The 20,716-nt window shown below is 46.6% G+C and overlaps 1 protein-coding gene across 1 annotated transcript; it reads right to left on the reverse strand.

Annotated features, from left to right (window-relative positions):
* Positions 1–749: 749 nt before the first annotated feature.
* On the reverse strand, positions 750–12,187 carry LOC136636052 (vomeronasal type-2 receptor 26-like). The gene is made up of 7 exons (XM_066611079.1): positions 11,973–12,187; positions 9,389–9,686; positions 6,740–7,283; positions 6,059–6,300; positions 5,010–5,237; positions 2,777–2,900; positions 750–1,645 (listed from the first exon to the last, which is right to left on the reverse strand). The coding sequence occupies exons 1-7, from the start codon at positions 12,185–12,187 to the stop codon at positions 750–752; spliced, it is 2,547 nt and encodes an 848-aa protein (XP_066467176.1).
* Positions 12,188–20,716: the final 8,529 nt, after the last annotated feature.

Here is a 20,716-nt window from a genome sequence, read left to right on the forward strand (position 1 = left end):
TGTCGTTAAAACAATAATTTCCGTGGGGTTTTCATGGAAACCCCCATTTTCTGGAACTTATGAGGTGTATAAGAAAAGGGGGGGGGGGAATTGCCTTGTGGTGACAGTTCCACCACAGCAAAGAAAGGGATAGTGCAAATTTGCCAGCCTGTTCCTTATTTATTTATTTTTTTCACATTTTTATACCTCCCTTCCTCCAAGGAGCTCAGGGCGGCGTGCATGGTTCCTTCCCTCCTTTTGTTCTCACACCAAACCCTGTGAGGTAGGCAAGGCTGAGAGACAGTGACTGACCAGTGCCTGAGCAGGGATTTGAACCTGACTCTTTGCAGAATGACCAGATGTCATAACTGCGAAAGAGGACAAGGCACCCCAGAATGTAGGACATCTAAGAAAAATGTAGGGTGTGACAAAATAAAAGCTAAAAATACTTGCATGTTGATTTTATGTTCTTACTTTAAACAGTGTATTACTTATTATTAAATTTGAAACTATATAAAACTAAGTAATTACTAAATAAATTACAAAATAAAATTAAAAATATAAAACTAATTTGTTACAAGAAGGTTCTACACACAGGGAAAAGGAGAACATTTAAGTTCTTTTCCAGGACGCGAGGCTAAAATAAGAGGACGTATCCTGGAAAAAGTGGACGTCTGGTCACCCTGTCCAGGTCTAAGTCCAGTTCCTAAACCACTACACCATCCTGGCTCTCACAGATGAGAGATAAACCCCTCTTTAGAGTAGGGGTTTTATTTTTTCTTTAGAAATTGCTTGCTGTTCCTGTCTGGCCTCAGGAGGATAATGTAAACCTTTGGAGTGAAGATGCAGGCTAGAATCCCCATGCTGGAAGCCAAGATGGAGAAGATCTCAATAGCTATGGCCTTCTTCCCTTGAGCGCTGAGGTAGGTGGGGATGAAGGAGACCCACACACAGCAGAAGGTGACCATGCTGAAGGTGATGTGCTTGGCTTCGTTGAAGGCGTCGGGCAACTTCCTGGCCAGGAAAGCGACTGTGAAGCTTATCATGGCCAGGAGACCCAGATAACCCAAGACACCATAGAAGATCCCTACCGATCCCTCATTGCACTGGATTACAATCTTCCCAACTTCTGACTGAGTGTTGTACTCTGGGAAGGGAGGAGAACTTCCCAGCCAGATGGAACAGAGGATGACTTGGACAAGGGTCCCCCAGAAGACAATGGAGTTGGAGACACCAGGCCTCAACCACCTTCTCAAGCCATGGCCCACTTGGGTAGCCTTGAAGGCCAAGACCACGGTGATCGTCTTGGCCAAGACGGAAGAGATGGCCACTGCAAAAGCCACCCCGAAAACCGTTTGCCGGAGGAGGCATGTCAGTTTCCCAGGGCGCCCGATGAATATCAAGGAGCAGAGTCCGCAGGTGAGGAGTGAGACCAGGAGAATGTAGCTGAGGTCCCTGTTGTTGGCTTTGACAATGGGGGTGTTGCGGTGTTTAACAAAGAGCCCCAGGACAGAGATGGTGAGGAGGGAGAAGGAGAGGGCGAGAGAGGCCAACGTCACCCCCAGTGGGTCTTGGTAGGTCAAGAAAGTGACGGCTTTGGGGATACATTTGTCCCTTCCTTCATTCGGATATTGGTCATCTGGACACTGCAAACATCTCTCCATGTCTGAAAGGTAGGGGGGAATTCAGGGTCAGTGATTTGTGGTCAATGTAAGATGGGGGAATTGTAGGTACTTAAATTTACAGTGCAATCCTGACTTTCGTTCGGACCGATGCAAGTCTCTTGCGCCAATCCAGGAGGGTCACGCGTCTCCTCGTGAGTCAGCTAGGCCAGTGCACAGAGTTGTGCTGGGCTGCGGAGGCTGACTTAAGCCTCCGCACCGACAGAGGCACCAAGCCGTGCATCAGCCAAGCTCAGCCGACATGGGGTGGGCGGGGAGGAGGCAGGAGAGAGGTGTTCCAGGGGGTTGGCAGGGAGCGGGAGGTGGGGCTAGGACCTGGCAGTTATGCCAAATCCCAACCCCTTCCCCCCCCCCCAGAGCGGCTATCTTGGTCTTGTGCCACCTCAGGAAGTGGCGCAAGTCCAAGGAGACCCATTGGAGCCAGGGTGGCTTACCTGGAGGAAAGGGGAAAAGTTTGCCCTTACCTCTGGCTGAGCCATTTGGGCACCTATCCTGCACTGGATACAGCACAAACCTATTTGGTTGCCAGTTCCAGTGCAAGATAAGATTGGCCCTTAGTTATTTTTCACCCTTTTATACCATCCTTCCTCCAAGGAGCTCACAATGGTGTTCCTAGATCCCTCCCTCCTTTTGTCCTCCCAACACACCTGTGAGGTAGGCAAGGCTGAGAGACGGTGACTGGACACCCAGGAAGCCTTGTGGCTGAGCAGGGATTTGAACCTGGATCTTCCAGGTCCATCTCCCAAACTGCTGCACCATCCTGGCCTGGGACTAACAGGATAGTATTTGTATAGCTCTTTCTGAAGAACTTGCCTTAATGGCGACAGCCCTGGGAGGTTAAGTGATATTGTCCCCATTTTGCAGATGGAGAAGACTGACCAAGGAGTAGTGGCTTGCTTGATGCTACCTAATTAGTTCATACCGGAGGTGAGAGTCAAACCAGGGACAGGCCAATTTACAGCTCACTCTCTTAACCAGACGTCCCTGGCTGGCTACCACTGAAAATGGGGTGCTAGACTAGCAGGTCCCCTTTCGATGTCGCCCAATGTATCGCTTCGATTATTTGGGTACGCTCGGTAATGGGAATGCACTTGGTGCACCGTCTCTGTACTCACTGGTTTGGTTGGCGATCTCTCCAGCCCTGCAGGGGATGCAGTCAAAGCAACAGGCTGCCTCTCCTTGGCGGTGCTTCTTCCGGAATCCAGGAGGACAGCTTTGGCTACACACCGATTGTGGGCGCTGAAGACAAGGAGGGCGGTGGTTACGCCGTGGCATTAATGCCTTGCGTGTGTGCAAGTCTGAAAACCCGACAGGGAGGCGACAAGAGAAGGTCATGGTTTGGGGAGGGGGGCTGCAAACTTTCCTTGGGGCAAGAAATTCCCCATAAGCCTTGTCCACTTAGGAATTGTTTAGTGCAGGATATCACAGCTTCCCCCTGCAAAGGGTTCTTAGCGTTTATGATATTGGCAGCTGTGATACCAATCCCCTCTCCCCCCAAACCTATTTGCATGTCCAATATCCTGTCCATCTTCCAGTTTGAAGAGACACTTGGCCAACAGACTGAGGCAAAGAGGCAAAGAAGGAAGGCCCATAGCCAGGGAGACAGACCAGGGACAGACTGCACTTGCTCCCAGTGTGGAAGGGATTGTCACTCCCGAATCGGCCTTTTCAACCACACTAGACGCTGTGCCAGAACCACCATTCAGAGCGCGATACCAGAGTATTTCAAGACTGAAGGTTGCCAACTACTACTACTATCCTGTCCATCTCATACTAAGCACAGATTGTTCCTATGGGCAGGAAGGCAAAAGGCCAGCAACAAGTGTATAGAGAGGTGAGCAGCACAGTCCGTTTGCTAGCTGAAAAGCCTTGGGCTACAATCCTGTGTATGCTTGCTTTCCTGGGAGTAAAGCTCATTGGAGGACAGTATCTGGAGTACTTGCTCCAATGAACAGGTCTTTGCAAAACAGATTTCTCTGCCTCCTCCCGGCCTCTCCAGTTCCAGTGCCGCTGGCCTGTTCTTTATTCTAGTACAGTGGTTCCCAAACTGTGGGTTGGGACCCACTGGTGGGTCATGACCTGATTTTTGGTGGGTGATGAAAAGACCAGATAACTAATTGCCTCAAACTCTGAAGCTGTTCAAAAATCAGATCTGGTAGCTGCTAATGACCCTGCAAAGAGCTCAGCTCCTGCAGTTTGCAAGGCAGCTGCCAACTGCCCCGCAAAGAGCTCAGCTCCTGCAGTTTGCAAGGTAGCTGCCAACTGCCCCGCAAGGAGCTCAGCTCCTGCAGTTTGCAAGGTAGCTGCCAACTGCCCCGCAAGGAGCTCAGCTCCTGCAGTTTGCAAGGTAGCTGCCAACTGCCCCACAAGGAGCTCAGCTCCTGCAGTTTGCAAGGTAGCTGCCAACTGCCCCACAAGGAGCTCAGCTCCTGCAGTTTGCAAGCCTGTGTAAATCTAGGGAGATAAATATATTGAGGGTGTTTTTTCTGGTTATTATTGCTTATAAATATTATTTCTTTCAGGATGTCCTTTTTTAAAAGTCTGGTAAACCTAGGTGGGTCCTGATAGCGTTGTTCAAAAAAATGGGTCCCAGAAAACATTTGGGAACCACTGGGACTCTAGTATTTACTGGATATTTTGCAAATTAAGGGTGCATTGTAAAGTGCTTTTGAAATTTCTTGAGGGTGGGTTCCAAGTCTGTCTGTGATGGGAAGGGCATGGATGGGGCGGGGGGGCAGAAAGGACTGTCATTTAATTAAGAGAATAGTACCTTGTATTCTTAAGTGTGCCTGTGCATAATCTTGGTGAAGTTCAACAAGGTGCATGTAAGGTCCGTATTTATTTTTCACCTTTCTATACCACCCATCGTACAGGGTGATGTACCTGGTTTCTTCCCTCCTTTTGTCTTCACAACAAGCCTGTGAGGTAGGCGAGGCTGAGAGATGGTGACTGGCCCCAGGTCACCCAGGGAGCTTCATGACTGAGCAGGGATTTGAACCTGGCTCTTCTCAGTCTCCTATACCTGGAGATCATATCGTATCATATCATATCTTCTCATCCTGGCTGTATCATTCCATATTGCAGGTATGGAAGACTGAGGCTCATCGAGTGATTTGCCTGAGGTCACCATGTATGTTTTGTGGCAGAGGTCAGAGACTTACTGATTGGTAGTTTGGTACCTTAGCCACAGGTCAGAAATCTGACTGGGTGACCACAAGCCTGTGGGTTGGCTTAAAAAAACTCTAGGGATCCCAGTGGCGTAATAGGCTGAGGTTGGTTACCACAAGGATGGAGAAACCTTCGCTCATCCAAGATCTCCAGGGCCCATCCTTGTGCTTAGTTCTTCACCTGTTCAAATCGCCTGTTCCACCGGATTCGGTTCTCATTGATGACAAGCCCTTGTCCCAGTGGTGCACGAGGCTGGATGGAGCCAACTGGAACCACCCCCAGGCTTCCTTCAGGTGAGAAGATCCAGTTTCTGATCTCGTAACTGGCCACCACATTCCCGTCGCGGTCAAAGAAGATGTCGTCTCCAGCCGGGTTGGAAAAATGTGCCTTATTCAAGAAGGAGAGGAGCTGGAATGGAACAGGTCCGTGTTTAAAAGGGTTTGGATTCTGGAGAAAAAAGCGCTTGGAATACAACACGGGGTCTTTGGCTCCTCTGCAAATGCTGCCCTGATCAGGAACAGATGTGAACCAGGTGTGGTTCTAGCAGAGTTCCAAGCTGTGGGGTTTTCTATGCCCCTAGTCCAGGTTGAGGGGAGCTCCTCCCCAATTGCAATTGCAGAACCAGCCTACTGGGCTTTGGAGACATCCTTCTCGGTGCTAAACAGAAGAGGACCCCACTTTAGAAGGCACCTCTTTGCCCAGTTAGCAGGGGTGACTCCGTAATCCCAGATGGTACAACCTTCTCCCCAGGACAAAAGGGGAGATGCATAAAAATGAATGGGGAATTTGAAGAACCCAAATGGGTTCTGAAAGAAAAGCCTTACAGAAATCAAGGGGGGGGGGGTTCGTTATGGGGTAATTGGGGTTTCAAAACCCCCTGGTCAACCATCTCATTCAGTGGCTTCACTAGGGCTTGTGTCACCCGGTGTGGGAGGCCAGCTGTCACCGCCATGATGGACCTCCTCCCATGCAGTGGGCGGGGCAATGCCCTGGGCAGTGATCATGGTGATGCACCATTGCCCCGCCCCCTGGGTTTTTTGGCTATAACTTTTGATAGAATATAGGTATTTCAACGCGGTTTGCTTCACTGCATTCTGCATGAAATTCCGCATCGATTGATATATAACTTGATAGTATTATTCAAAAATTTTGGCCAGTCGTGTCACACACCCCCATGTGCCATCTGGTGTGGCCCAAACCCTCCCAGTGACGCCACTGACCACACTTGCCTGCCATGCCTGGGAATCCTTTGTGCTGCCCAGCGGCCGCTCAGAGACCAGGGCGTGCAAGGCGTGAGCAATGGCATACACCGCGTTGTAAATGCCGTAGCCCCAGGTTGGCGAGAGCAGCTTGTGTTCCCGCACCTTGTTGGTGGTGATGTTCTCCTCCCCCGTGCAGCGCGGCTTCCAGGAGGTGTAGCGCCAGAGACATTTGTGAACCTGCTGCCAGAAGGCTTTGATGTACATGTCGCCTGGGGCAGGGACAAGAAAAGACTTGGCTTAAGCAAATATGTAATTAATGGAAATGATGCCTTCTCCACCCGGGAAAACTTCAGACCCTTCTGCTGGAGGAATCTGAAGCACCTACAGCCTGGTTGCCTTGGGGGGGGGGGGAGAGCTACCTTGGCAGCTACCTTGCAAACTGCAGGAGCTGAGCTCTTTGCAGGGCAGTTGGCAGCTACCTTGCAAACTGCAGGAGCTGAGCTCTTTTGCGGGGCAGTTGGCAGCTACCTTGCAAACTGCAGGAGCTGAGCTCTTTGCGGGGCAGTTGGCAGCTACCTTGCAAACTGCAGGAGCTGAGCTCTTTGCGGGGCAGTTGGCAGCTACCTTGCAAACTGCAGGAGCTGAGCTTTCTTGCAAGCTTTGGGGTCACTCTTTCTAATCTTAAAATCAAGTTCATCCAAGGATTACCTTGGTAGTTCCGTGGCTTAATCCGCTGGAGGAAAGGTTCGAATCCTGGGATCGGCCTCTTCTGCCCCACCAGGACCAAAGCTCTGTCGAAGGCCTTCAGAGAGGAGAACTTGGTCTCGGATGGGAATTCGTCCTGGCTGGTGAGGATCCACACCAGCCCTTTGAGATGGACTCGAGGCCAACTTAACACCATTCCAAATGCCTCCACGTACATCCGTGTCCCATGGAGGACGGTGACGTTTGCCGAGGACCTCTGGACGTCATCCAGGAGCCTAATTTGCTTGGGGCCGTAGCGTTCGTATTCCGTCAGCAACCAGGTGAATGCAACACAGCCACCTGCCTTGTTGATCTCTTTTCTCAGAGTCTCCACTGTTCTTTTCCCCCGGCCGTCATCGGAGGTGATGAGCCCCACCCAGCGCCAGTCGAAATGCCGGATTAATCGGGCTATCGAGGCGAGCAGAGAGCTTTCGCTCGGGACCATCCCGTACAACGACGGAAACTGGACTTTCTGGCGTGATTCGGGATCGAGGTGGCCATAGCTGAACTGCAGGGCAAAAAAAGCAGCCTATCAAGGTTATCCTATCAAGCCTATCAAGCCTGTGCCCTCTAGTCTACATGATGGTCATGCAAGTTTGGCATATCGTTTACAAATGGACATTCCAGCCTGGTGAGCTTCAATGGCTGGTGATTATTTACTGGGCACACCCCACCTGCTCCGTTCCAAACTGAGATCACTGAGAGAGGAACGAAGGCAGGGCTGTGGAACTCACCGACACTGGACTTCAGTAGGTTTGAATGAAAGCGGTTTCCGTTCAAGGTGACCGCAAAAGTCTAAAGGGTGAAATTGCTTGACAAGTTGGTGGAGAAGACGGAGCGTTTGATTTGCATGTTGATTTGCTCCCTCCCTCACATTCAGTTAATGTTACTAGTGTACTTAAATTATACATCAGCTAGTATAATTAAGAGGTTGCCTTTGTACACACAGGTCATTGATTTGGAGGGGGCTTGCAGGTCATCTGTCCAACCCCTTGCTTGATGCAAGAAATGTAGAGCATCCAACATTGTTGGATTGTTGACCTTGAAGACCCCGGTGATGGAGAGCCCAGCCAACACCCCCTAGGAAATAGGGACCCCATTTGTCAAACTGGGTTGAGATTTATTTTCTATGGTTTATATGGTTGAGATTTATTTTCCTGGTGTTCAGTCAAAATCTATCCTCTGGTATCGTAAACTTCTTGGCTGTCGTCCTGCCCTCTGGGGTAGCAAAGATAGAACTTTGCCTTCTTCCATGAAGCAGCTCTTCAGCTATTTGAGCTCTTCAGCTCTATAATGTCCCATCCTCTGTATTCCTTTCTGCAGGCAAAGCAGACCCCATTCCTCCAGCTTTTCTAAAAGGCCCTATTTATTTCCAGATCCCTAATGATTTTTTGGCCCCTCTCTGAACCCATTCTAACTTGCCTCCATCCTTCTTACAGTGTGGTCCCAGAATGGGATTCCAGATGAGGTGTGACTAGGGTGGAATGAAGTGGAGTGGCTTGGAAATGATGGCTCTATGAAGGCCAGCAAGAATTACGTTTGCCTTTTTTGCTGCTGCATCACACTGCTAAACTAAGTATGTATTTTAATTCATTTTATCCTGCTTTTCTCCCAGCTTGGGTTCCAAAGCAGCTCACAAAAGATGAATGAATGAATATACATTCATCATATATTCAACACAGTGGTTCGCAAATATTTTTGCGCCAGGACCCACTTTTTAAAATGACACTCTTTCAGGACCCACCTAGGTTTACCAGACTTTTAAAAAAGCTCTAGAAAGAAATAATATTTTAGTTATAAGTTATGATAACCAGAAAAAGACCCTCAAACATTTCTCTCCCTATATTTGTGCATGCTTGCAAACTACAGGAGCTCTGCACCTTGCCGGACGGTGAGCAGCTACCTTTCAGGGTAATTAGCAGCTACAGTATCTGATTATTGAATAGCCTATCAGGGCTTGAGACAATTATTTAACTGATCTTTTAGTCAGGATCCAAGTTTTATTGTTTTACTGTTTTTAAATGTCTTGTTTATGTTTATATATAAAAATAAATGTTTATTGTGTGCGTGTGTACACATTAGTATTTATTTATTTATTTATTTATTTATTTATTTATTTATTTATTTACCCCTTGCATGTCCTTTCTGGGATAGAAAGGCGGGATATGAATTCCATAAAAAAATAAATCTTTCCATCACCCTTTGGCAACCAACTCAGGTTGCAACCCACCAGTGGGTCCCGACCCACAGCTTGGGAACCGCTGCACTCACATATATTCATAAAATCTGCAGAACATTCTAGCATTAAAACAACCCTTAAGAAAATCAGAAAGCTAATCTTTCATAAAACCTTTCTAGGCCCTGCTGCAGGCTTCTAAAGAGGGACCATAAATCAATAGGGAGGGAATTCCATAAAGTTGGAGCCACTACCAAGAAGGCCATTTTTTTGCCACTGCCCCCTGCCCTCCCTAATGTTCCCCCCTGTGCATTTTTTTTGCCTAAGTGCAGAACTGCGCCTTTGTCTCTGTCAAACATCCATGGTTTTTCATTCAGTTGTCCATACTATCAAGCTCATATAGAATTAGCCTAGATGGGAAGAAGGAAAATTATTACCTGTGGGTATCGGTATGGCCCTAAAGCTGTGGCTATCCTGGAGGCATGGTCGGCTGTGGGTCCTTCGATGACTGCAACTATTTTACTGCCTCCTCTTCCTCCACAGCGGTAATTGGGAACTGTTTGTCCTGTTTCCGAAAGGAGCCCCCACAGACCGGCCAGCGCCGTCTCGTCCTCGAAGATGGCATTGTAGATGTGGAAGCCAAGAGATACGTTGGGAAGGAGGCGCGGATTTTTGTTAACTTCCTCCACGGCGTGGATCAAGGCCAACATGTGCGGGTAGGACTTGAATTCCAAACTGGAAGAAGAGAGGACTGAGGATGTGACTAATTAAGGAAAGGCTGTGCCTGTGGAACTCACAGACTCTGGATGTGAAAGGGCTTGAATGAAAGCAGGTGACCACAGAAGGGACCAAACATGTGATGAAACAGGAGTCTGGTGTACGTTGGTGAGCAAAGGAATCAGGCAAAAAGAGGCCCATTACTCCAGCCTCCTCTCAGTAGCCAGCTAGCTGCCTTTGGGAAGCCCACAGCAGGAAGCAGGAGAGAAAATCCTTCTCACTCACCTTTTTGCAGCCATTGTGGCTAGGAGCCACTGATGGCTTTAGAAGATTAGACAAAATTCATGGACAGAGCTAACACCAATCTAATCCCATAGACCAGGGATTCCCAAACTTTTTAGTACCAGGACCCACTTTTTTTAAAATGACACTCTATTGGGACCCACCTAGGTTTACCAGACTTTTAAAAAAGGAGATCTGGCAATAAATAAAATATTATTTATAAGTAATAATAACCAGAAAAAGACCCTCAAATTTCTCTCCCACCTGCTTGCAAACTGCAGGAGCTGAGCTCTTTGCGGGGTCATATATAATTTTGGAATGGCCTCAGGACTTGAGGTAATTAGTTATATGAATTTTTTCCATCACCCTTTGGCAAGCCACCAAAAGTCAGGTCACAACCCACCAGTGGGTCCCGACCCCCACAGTTTGGGAACCACTGCATAGACTATGCTTTACTCTTGTCTCTCCTGAATCTCCTGTAAAGCCATTTGTGTGTGTCTGTCCGTCCTGGAAGTTACCATGGAGCCTGGCACTAGTGAAAGCTATTTATCACCATTGCTAAGAATCTGAGCAGGACTGGGGCACCATCTCCTGGTACCTGAAGAGGTGCATCAATACAACAAGTAAAGGAATTTCAGTATCTTGGTCTCCGGTTTCACTACCGGCATTTCTGGTCTTCCCATCGTCTTACAGTAATTAATTCATCCAAACTAGCTGTTCAGGCTATTACTCGCTTTTTCTTCTCTTGGGGTAATTCATTCATTCCAGCTGCTCTCCAGGCTTTTAATGCCAAAGTTACACCTCAAATTTTGTATGGCAATTCCTGTTTGGATGCCCGCATTAAATGACTCAATTGAAAAGATACATTCTAATTTTCTATACAAGATCTTAGGTGTTACCGCATTGCGTTCCCTTCGCAGCACTTTGCCTGGAGACAGGCCAATATAGGCTGGAGTTTCTAGCTTGGTCCAGTTTCTTAAAATACTGGGCCAAAGTGTGCTTCAGGGCTGACCAAAATCCATTGTTAAAGGGGTTATTGACTGACTCGCTGTTGTCTCCTTGCTTAGCTCTATTCAATAAGAAAATTAGACAAATGGGTCTCAAAAGGAAGATCTACAAGCAGCTGCTACACTTGAGACTTCTATCAGGCTCTTGATAACAAGACTAATAGACATAGAAAGGCAAGAGATTTTGGCTGCAGCACAAAAAAAATGTTCACCCCTAAATTTCCATCTTAACAATACTTTTGGTCTACAACCAAAATACCTGTCCTGCTTAGAGTGCCCCTTTGAAAGGAGGGCTTTTGCATTAGCCTGATGCAATGTGTTGCCTTCTAATGACCTACTTGGTAGGTTTAGAAATGCCCTGAAGGAAGAACGATTTTGCAATTGTGGCCTCAGAGAGGTAGACTCTCTTCCGCACATTGTTCTGCATTGTGCTTTTAATCAAGTGCTCAGAGACCAGCATCTCCCCTCATTGTCAGGAAACAAAAAAGGTCTCTCTGAGATCACCTCTTTACAACTTTTGCTGGCAGGTGAATTTGAATCTGTGACCCTTCCAGTTGCTAAATTTCTACGTTTGAGCAACCTGAAGCGGGCTAAGTTGCTGGTTCTAAGCAACTTGGAGTAACTGTGTAAGCAAACTGGTGTGTTTTAACTCTTATTTCCTATCTCTCTTTTAATATATACCTTCATACATGACTGTTTGGAGATACTAGTGGTAAAACTATATGCCTACTAAAGGTTTGTTGTATGTTGTTGGGTGCATCAGAGCCCCTCTTCCCTTTACCTGGTGGTGCTCTAGTCCAGTGGCCTTCAACCTTTTTTATTCCTGTAGGTTAAGGACCCTACAACTGAGTCTTCTCGACCCCAGTGTTGAAGAACAGTGGTGTAAATACCTGTGTAATTTCAGTAGAGCAAAACTGTAGCCCTCCCTCCAACATTGTGTGGGTATAATTGTCTTGGTAGGCCAAGACACCCCAACCCGTGTCGCGCATCTGAAAATGAGCCCAGTGTTGCCCACCTGTGAAGTCGCTCGCTAAGCTCAGGTGCGGTGTGGAAGTTGTGGTTGGCTCGAGAGGGGGGCTTGGTCAGTGGGATGAAACCCCCAATGATATGGTCTCCGTCTTTGTAGTAGCCGTGGTGGTGGTACCCCGAGAGTGTGCATTTGGCCCGGACAGGCACCCCAACAGCATCAGGAAAGAGCAGAATGAGGAGGACCCATCCAGCTGACACCATCCCCTTCAGTGCTGGAGCTCCTCACAGCCCTGAGATCATTGTACCACTAAAGGAAAAAATAAGTACATAAAATCTATATGTACAACTCCTATTTAGGCCTGTGTAACTTGGTATGTTTAGCCTGGAGAAGGGAAGGCTGAGAGGCTCTTCAAATACCTGAAGGGCTGTCCAATGGAAGACAGGACAAACATGTTCTCAGCCACCTCTGAGAGCAGAACTAGACTCAAGGGGTACAAATGGCAAGAGAGGTGACTCCGGTTGGACATCAGGGTAGAAGTTTTTGACTGTTCAACCGTGGAACGGGTTGCTGAGGGAGGTGGGGGTTCTGCTTGATCAGGGATGTTCAAGCATAAGGCCTCTGCTGGAGATGCTCTAGGAAGGTTTGCTGCGACAGGCAGGGGGTTGGACTAGATGACCTTATGGCTCACTTCCATAAGAACAGCCCCGCTGGATCAGGCCATAAGCCCATCTAGTCCAGCATCTTGTATCTCACAGCGGCCCACCAAATGCCCCAGGGAGCACACCAGATAACAAGAGACCTCATCCTGGTGCCCTCCCTTGCATCTGGCATTCTGACATAACCCATATCTAAAATCAGGAGGTTGCACATACGCATCATGGCTTGTACCCTGTAATGGATTTTTCCTCCAGAAACTTGTCCAATCCCCTTTTAAAGGCATCTCGGCCACATCCTGTGGCAAGGAGTTCCGCAGACTAACTACACACTGAGTAAGGAAATATTGTCTTTTGTCTGTCCTAAACGTTCCCCGATTCTATGAACATCCCACCACCTTAACTACTGAGCATGCAAACCGTCTTAGTCTAGCACACCGGGAACGTTGCTTACCAACTGATATTTTTTGGAGAAAGAATGTGACCAAATGGATTTCCTTGCGTGGAATCGACTCCGGTCTGTGGGATCTCGCCGTCTCCATTGGTCCTAATGCACACCCGTCGGCAAAATGTTTGCTTTTGGCGCTCAGAGCCAGCCAGGGTTGAGAGAAGGGGTGCCTTTATGACCTACGCCATCCCCCAAGCTTTGAGAGAAAGCTCTCGTCCCCCTTAGGCCAGCGCAGGACAACTTGGGACATAGGACAGAAAATCCAATAATATCAATTTGTCCCTCCTCCAGGATGCTAATGATAATAATTAAATAATTGTCACATTGATTCCTTCCACTTAATGGCACCCCCAATATGGCACCCAGGGCAATGATCTCATTTGGCCTAACAGTAAGGCCAGCCCACCTGCCTCCCAGCTGCTTGTTAGGTCAATTTAATTGTAGTTCTCGGCTCTCCAAAATTGCACTTTCGATAGCGGAGGGTGGAGCTGGCCATTAACCGGAATGGATGATAATAAACTGGGACTAGACCACTGCGGATTCTGCCCCGTGAGAGGGCTCGGAAAAAACAGCCCCAGAAAAAGCCATTGGCAAACATGTTTTGCATCCACCGAACAAAAAGAAATGTCCATTTCTCTATCGGAGGAAGCTGGAAAGCCACGGCCAATGATTTCGGGAAAGATGCGCTGAGCATGGTGAACCTTAAAAAAAGGGGATTTTTAAAAAAATAAAATTTTTCCCTCTTTAGTGAAACAAAAAGTGGGTGATAAATCTTTTAAAATACAAGTAACCTACTCTTGGGTCCAAAAACTGGGACAACATGCATTTTCCAAGCTATATCTGCCAAGGGTATAGGACAGGGGTCTCCAAACTGTGGCCCCAGGGGCGGTATCCAGCCCACCACAAGATTTTCTCTGGCCCAAATCAAAAATTTTGGGGCAAAAGTATTTGCTAATGTTATACATTTTTACTCATTATGTATCATTATTCAATATAAGCAGGGTTTTATTTCTTTGTAATTGTCACACACACACACACACACATATATATATATATTAGATTAAATTATATTTTCTATATTGTAGAATATATTATAATATTACATTCCGTTATATATATCATGCTGATTACAAAAAAAAAAAAAAAAAATCCAAGTAAAACTAATTCATTCATCTCAGATTCATTCATTCGTAAATAAAACTGATCCTTTTCATCTACAGAAAATGTACAGAATATATGATGTGGTTAACATGTGACTCTTGTACCGAAATATTTGGAGAACACAAATAGATATTTGTATATCTATATATTGTCTAATCAATTTATATTTATATCTTTCTCTATATGTATATACCTCATGTTTAGGTCCCCAAACTCAAGGTATTTTTATTTGTGTGCATATGTACTGCATATATACAGTAAATATGTACTGCATAAATACGTGTGAGTGTGTATGTGTGAATACACACACAAATAATACCTTGAGTATTTTTCATGCACATAGATGTGTGCATGTGTATACACACACACAAAAAAAAACACCTTGAGTAGACATGCACAAAGGTGTGTGTGTGTGTATATACACAGAAAAAAATACCTTGCGGAGACATGGACATAAGTACACGTGTGTATATACACTCAGGAAAAAATACTTTGAGTAGATATGGAGATATTCTTGTGTTTGTATATACACACAGGAAAAAATACTTTGAGTAGATATGGAGATATGCATGTGTGTGTATATACACTCAGGAAAAAATACCTTGCAGAGACATGGACATATGTGTGTGTGTGTGTGTGTGTGTGTGTGTGTGTACACATAGGAAAAAATACACTGTGGAGACATGGACATATGCATGTGTGTGTATATACACACAGGAAAAAATACCTTTAGTAGACATGGAGGTATGCATGTGCGTGTATATACACTCAGTAAAAAAATACCTTGCGGCGACATGGACATAAGCACGTGTGTGTATATGCACACAGAAAAAAATACCTTGCAGAGACATGGACATATGCACGTGTGTGTATATACACTCCGGAAAAAATACCTTATGGAGATATGCATGTGTATGTATGGACACTCAGGAAAAAATACCTTGCGGAGACATGAGCATATGCATGTTTGTGTATATACACACAGGCAGAAATACTTTTAGTAGACACGGAGATTTGCATGTGTGTGTATTTACACACAGGAAAAAATACCTTGTGGAGACATGGACATATGTATGTTTGTGTGTGTACGCATAGGAAAAAAATACACTGTGGAGACATGGACATACGTATGTGTGTTTATATATACAAACAGAAAAAAATACCTTGCGAAGACATGGACATATGTATACACAGGAAAAAGACCTTGCAGAGACAAGGTCATATATTCATGTGCGTGTCTATACAAACAGGAAGAAATACTTTGTGGAGACATGGACATATGTGTGTGTGTGTGTGTATATATATACAGAAAAAAAATTACCTTGAGTAGGCCTGCACACGTGTGTGTGTGTTTGTATACCTTCCTAGCGCATCACCTTATAGAATCCATAGTGTTTTAAATATAAAGTTAAACATATTTCTCTTTGACTTCTGGTCTCTCCTTGGCCAGGGGGTGAGTGCTACAGTCAGCCTGTCTGGCCGGCAAGCAAGTCCATATCTGTTTAGCCCCACTTATGGGGCAGTTATGGGGCAGTTTGTTCCAGAACCACCATTCAGAGCGTGATACTATAGTCTTTCGAGACTGAAGGTTGCCAAAGATGGGGCAGTTACAAATTGTAGGTGGGGGGGTTCACATCACTACTCCCCCTTTTCTTGCTTTGCTCAATGCCCAGCCTGCTGTAATGCTCAGTGGACCCCAAAAGCCTGCTTAAGATGTTTACATTTATTTGGTGGGTCTTAATAAAAGTATTATCAGATTGATTTAATTAAAAAAATAATTCCAAAAGCCACATTCTCTGTATAGACCAACATGACTGAGACCATAGTAGCGTAACCCAGGGCACAATCCTAACCAACTTTCCAGGGCTGGCGTAGCTGTGCCAATGGGGCATGTTCTACATCTTGCAGTTGGGGGACAGTCCCTAAGGCCTCCTCGAGGTATGGCCATGTTTGTTCCCTCACCTTGGAGTTGCATTGCCCTTTCCTGGGTCCTGCAAAATTGGTTAGGAATGTGCCCCAAGTGTCCTACATTCAGGTGACCACTAGGCAGCACTGTTCAACAATGAACGCACCCTATGCCGAAATAAAATGCTTCCTCTTTATGGGGGTGGTTCCCAAAGTTGTTAGCACCGGGGACCCACTTTTTACAACTACACTCTATTGCAGCCATTTTCAGCTACTGTGTCGTGGCACACTGGTGTGCCGCGAATGGTCCCCAGGTGCGCTGCGGGAATTTGGGAGAGGGTCATTTATTAGTAGGGCCATTGGGTGATGTGAGCCCCCCAGTGTGCCTTGTCAATGGTCAAAAAACTGATGGTGTGCCTTGACCATTTTAGTGCCTTGCCAGTGTGCCATGAGATGAAAAAGGTTGAAAATCACTGCTCTGTTGGGACGCACCTAAAAAGGACTTTTAAAAGACTTTTTAAAAGGATATCTAGAAATAAATATTGATTGATTGATTGATTGATTGATTGATTGATTGATTGATTGATTGATAGATAATAAATGCAACTGTCAGGCAAGCAAATCTTTGTGACTCAAAGTTCATGAAATGTCACCAGACATTGGATGGTGTCACTCACACCAGAGGTGTCGCTTAACCACCAGAACTGTCTGGGCTTCTCCTCCTTCCTTGCTTCTTCCCAGGTCTCTCTTCCCAAAAGAAAACATTTCTTTACTCAGCGTGTGGTTGGTCTGTGGAACTCCTTGCCACAGGATGTGGTGATGGCGTCTGGCCTGGATGCCTTTAAAAGGGGATTGGACAAGTTTCTGGAGGAAAAATCCATTACGGGTCACAAGCCGTGATGTGTATGTGCAACCTCCTGATTTTAGAAATGGGCTATGTCAGAATGCCAGATGCAAGGGAGGGCACCAGGATGAGGTCTCTTGTTATCAGGTGTGCTCCCTGGAGCCTTTGGTGGGCCGCTGTGAGATACAGGAAGCTGGACTAGATGGACCTTTGGCCTGATCCAGTGGGGCTGTTTCTCAAAGAAACCAGCCTCCACTCCTTGAAGACATATAATAATATAATAAGAGAACATCCCATAATCAGGCAGGATTTGGACTTCCTTCCCCCCCCCCCTTTCAAAATATACTGCTCAACAGTGTCAGCTGCACAGAAGCCACAAAATCACATAAGTGCCCCTCTGGATCAGGTCCATCTAGTCCAGCTTCCTGTATCTCACAGTGGCCCACCAGATTCCTCAAGGAGCACTCAAGACAACAAAATACCTGCGTCCCGGTGCCCACCGAGATAGCCTACTTCTCAAACCAGGAGGTTGCATGCATGGTTTGTCACCCAGGGCCTCTGAGAGAATGTGACCAGGGGGTACAAAGTTTCTTTTGGGCCCCTTTGCAAAGGGGCAGGGGTGAAACAGAGCAGGGGAGGGTGGTGATGGGGGAGCAGAATAGGGGCAGGGAGAGGTGAGGGGAGGGTAGAGACAGCTGGAAGAGTCTTTGGAACCCAGATCTACCCATCCAGGTGGTATCAGTAATATCCCCAGTCATGGTAGTGTCCCCAACATGTCTGAGTAGATAGGAAAATGTCAGATCCCAAGAAATTTCTGGGCCACCTCCTTTGGCTCCTGGACCCCCCCTTTGGACCCTGGGTCCGGGTACAAATTACCCCCCCTATTTATTTATTTATTTATTTATTTATTTATTAGATTTGTATTCTGCCTTTCTCCCCGAAGGGCACCCAAGGCGGCTAAAAATCAAGTTAAAATACAAGGCAACAGATAAAACATTAAAAATACAAAACACTTAAAAACAATTAACGGGAGATAAAATACATAGCAGCAGATTGAAAGCACGCAGTAAAAGACATAATTTATAAGTTTATAAAAACAGCCCTTATAGTGACTCGAAGGCTTTCCTGAATAAAAAAAGGCCCCGGCGGAACGTTAATAATGAGGAAGCTGCTCTCAATTCAAAGGGGAGGGAATTCCATAGTGCAGGTGCCACCACCGAAAAGGCCCTGTTTCTGGCCGCCATTCCCTTCGCCACTCTCAATGACGGCACAACCAACAGGCCCCCTTCTGATGACCTTGGAGAACGGACCGGATTATACGGAAGAAGGCAGTCTCGCTCCTAGGCCCTGTTGTCCCCTGCAATCAACTTTCTTCCAGAAATTTGTCCCCCAATTCCCTTTTAAAGGCCAGATGCCACCCACCGCATCCTGTGGCAAGGGGTTCCACAGACTAATGACATGCTGGGTCAAGAAATATTTCCTTTTGTCTGTCCTAACTCTCCCGACACTCAATTTGAGTGGCCATCCCCTGGTTCTGGTGCTGTGCGAGAGGGAAAACAGCGTCTCTCTATCCATCCCCTGCATCATTTTGTATGTCTCAATCACGTCCCCCACCCGGGGGGGGACCTTCTTTCTAGATGGAAGAACCCCAAGTTCTGTTGCCTTTCCTCTTAAGGAAGGTGCCCCAGCCCAGGAATCATTTTGGTTGCTCTCTTCTGCGCCTTCTCCAGTTCCACTATGTAATTTTTGAGATGTGGCAACCAGAACTGGACGCAATGCTCCCGGTGTGACCTTACCATCAATTTCTACAACGGCATTATAATACTGGCCGTTTTATTCTCCAAATCTTTTCAAATAACCGTAAGCACGGAATTAGCCTTCCCTGCTAATTAGCAAATCCTTAAAATCAATAACATAGAAACTGCCAATTGCATCCCACTTCCCAGTTTCTCCACATGGTACAAAATTCCAGGGGTATGAGGACGACCCACATTTGATTTCCTATGCAGGAAAAAGACCACAGACAGCATATGACCTTTTAATAATCTTACTTTATTTACAAATATATATATGTGTGTACAAGTTGGCCAGGCAGCCAAATCTGCTGTCCGAGAGGAGGTTGTTAGAAAGGCCTCCCCCCCCAGCACCCCAAGGCAGCGGTTTTCAACCCTTTTCTTCTCGTGGCACACTGACGAGGAATTCAAATTGTCAAGGCACACCATCAAGTTTTTGATAATTGCCAAGGCACACACCATGCTGCCAGTGGGGGCCTCACATTCCCATTGGCCCTACTAATAAATGACCATCCCCCAAATTCCTGTGGCGCACCTGTGGACCACTCGCGGCACACCAATTTGGTTGAAAATGGGTGTGTTCATCTCATCTGTCATGCCCAGATTGTCCAGATTTTTTTTTTTCTTCCAACACCCACCTTGTCTGGAAGAGGACAGGGGGTGTCTCCTTCCCCAAACCCCAATGCCTTCCCCATTGGCAAGTATTTCAGAAAATCACTGTACCCAAACATCATCTCCAAGGAATGGGCTCCCATCCAGAACCATCAACGGACCACAGAGGAACATTAATGACCTTCTTCTGTCACATCCCAGATACTGATCAAGCCTCGCTTAAAAAGACAACACTGTACTCATGTGAGAGAGTTGCTTGTGGTCATCGAACAGGAAACCCACAAGGTTGCTTCGTTTCTTGAAATTAAAACCTCGTGACTCGAGGTTTCGAGGGTTAGTTCCCTTAGAGGGATTCCCCACTTCCTTTATCAAATGTGGAGATGTGTTCTCAAAACATGGCTGCTTTTGAGCATCTTTCTGCACATGCCCAATCTCGTCTGATCTGGGAAGCTAAGCGGGGTCAGGCCTGGTTAGTACTTGGATGGGAGACTGCCTGGGAATACCGGGTGCTGTAGGCTTATACCATGATCTCAGAAGCTAAGCAGGGTCAGGCCTGGTTAGTACTTGGATGGGAGACCGTCTGGGAATACTGGGTGCCGTAGGCTTATACCATGATCTCAGAAGCTAAGCAGAGTCAGGCCTGGTTAGTACTTGGATGGGAGACCACCTGGGAATACCGGGTGCTGTAGGCTTATACCATAGTCTTTCGAGACTGAAGGTTGCCAACCAAACCAGGGGAGCAGGTCTTGAGAAACAGCATCAATTCCCCCAAAAGCAAACAGGATGCTTTTGGAGCACCCCCCCCTTACCAGTTGCTTCTTCCCATCTAGTCGCCAAGCCCCCATTTTTCTGTCTTGTGCATTTTTTAAATGCACAACAGGGTCCTAAAGCACTCCCTGCTCAAGGTCGGGGCGTGGGTACGTCCTCAAAATTTTAACCAGCTACTCTGTATATGCTTTTAAAATTGATAGTCAATGGGTCTTACGCCTGGGTAAGTGTGGGTAGGATTGCAGCCTAGGATTGTTACAAATTTTCCTGCTTGCTGATGTCACTTCCGATCATGACATCACTCCCGGTGGGTCCTGAGAGATTCTCATTCTAGAAAGTGGGTCCCAGTGCTAAAAGTTTGGGAACTACTGATAAAGATCATGACGGCATTATTTGAAAGTACCAAGATTTTAAAAATTTTGGCCAGCGGTGGTGTCACACACCCCCTTTTGCGCATCACTCGGTGCAGCCCACCCCCCCAAGTGACGCCACTGACTGGCAAGCCTTATATCAGTAACTTTCACCTGTGAACATAGGAAACTTTAAATCAAATATGAGACTTGAGTGAAACGTTTTTGACAAGTTATTATTTCCTGCCAATTATT

Source organism: Tiliqua scincoides, unplaced genomic scaffold, assembly GCF_035046505.1.
Source record: "Tiliqua scincoides isolate rTilSci1 unplaced genomic scaffold, rTilSci1.hap2 HAP2_SCAFFOLD_71, whole genome shotgun sequence".
NCBI classification, from domain to species: domain Eukaryota; kingdom Metazoa; phylum Chordata; class Lepidosauria; order Squamata; family Scincidae; genus Tiliqua; species Tiliqua scincoides.

Excerpts from the sequence above, each read along its gene's own strand:
- LOC136636052 (XM_066611079.1), bottom strand. The coding sequence starts at position 12,187 with ATGGTGTCAGCTGGATGGGTCCTCCTCATTCTGCTCTTTCCTGATGCT. Across the intron at positions 6,301-6,739 it reads TAAGCCACGGAACTACCAAG|GCGACATGTACATCAAAGCC; the intron begins GTAATCCTTGGA and ends TCCCTGCCCCAG. Across the intron at positions 1,646-2,776 it reads AGAGATCGCCAACCAAACCA|ACATGGAGAGATGTTTGCAG; the intron begins GTGAGTACAGAG and ends CCTACCTTTCAG.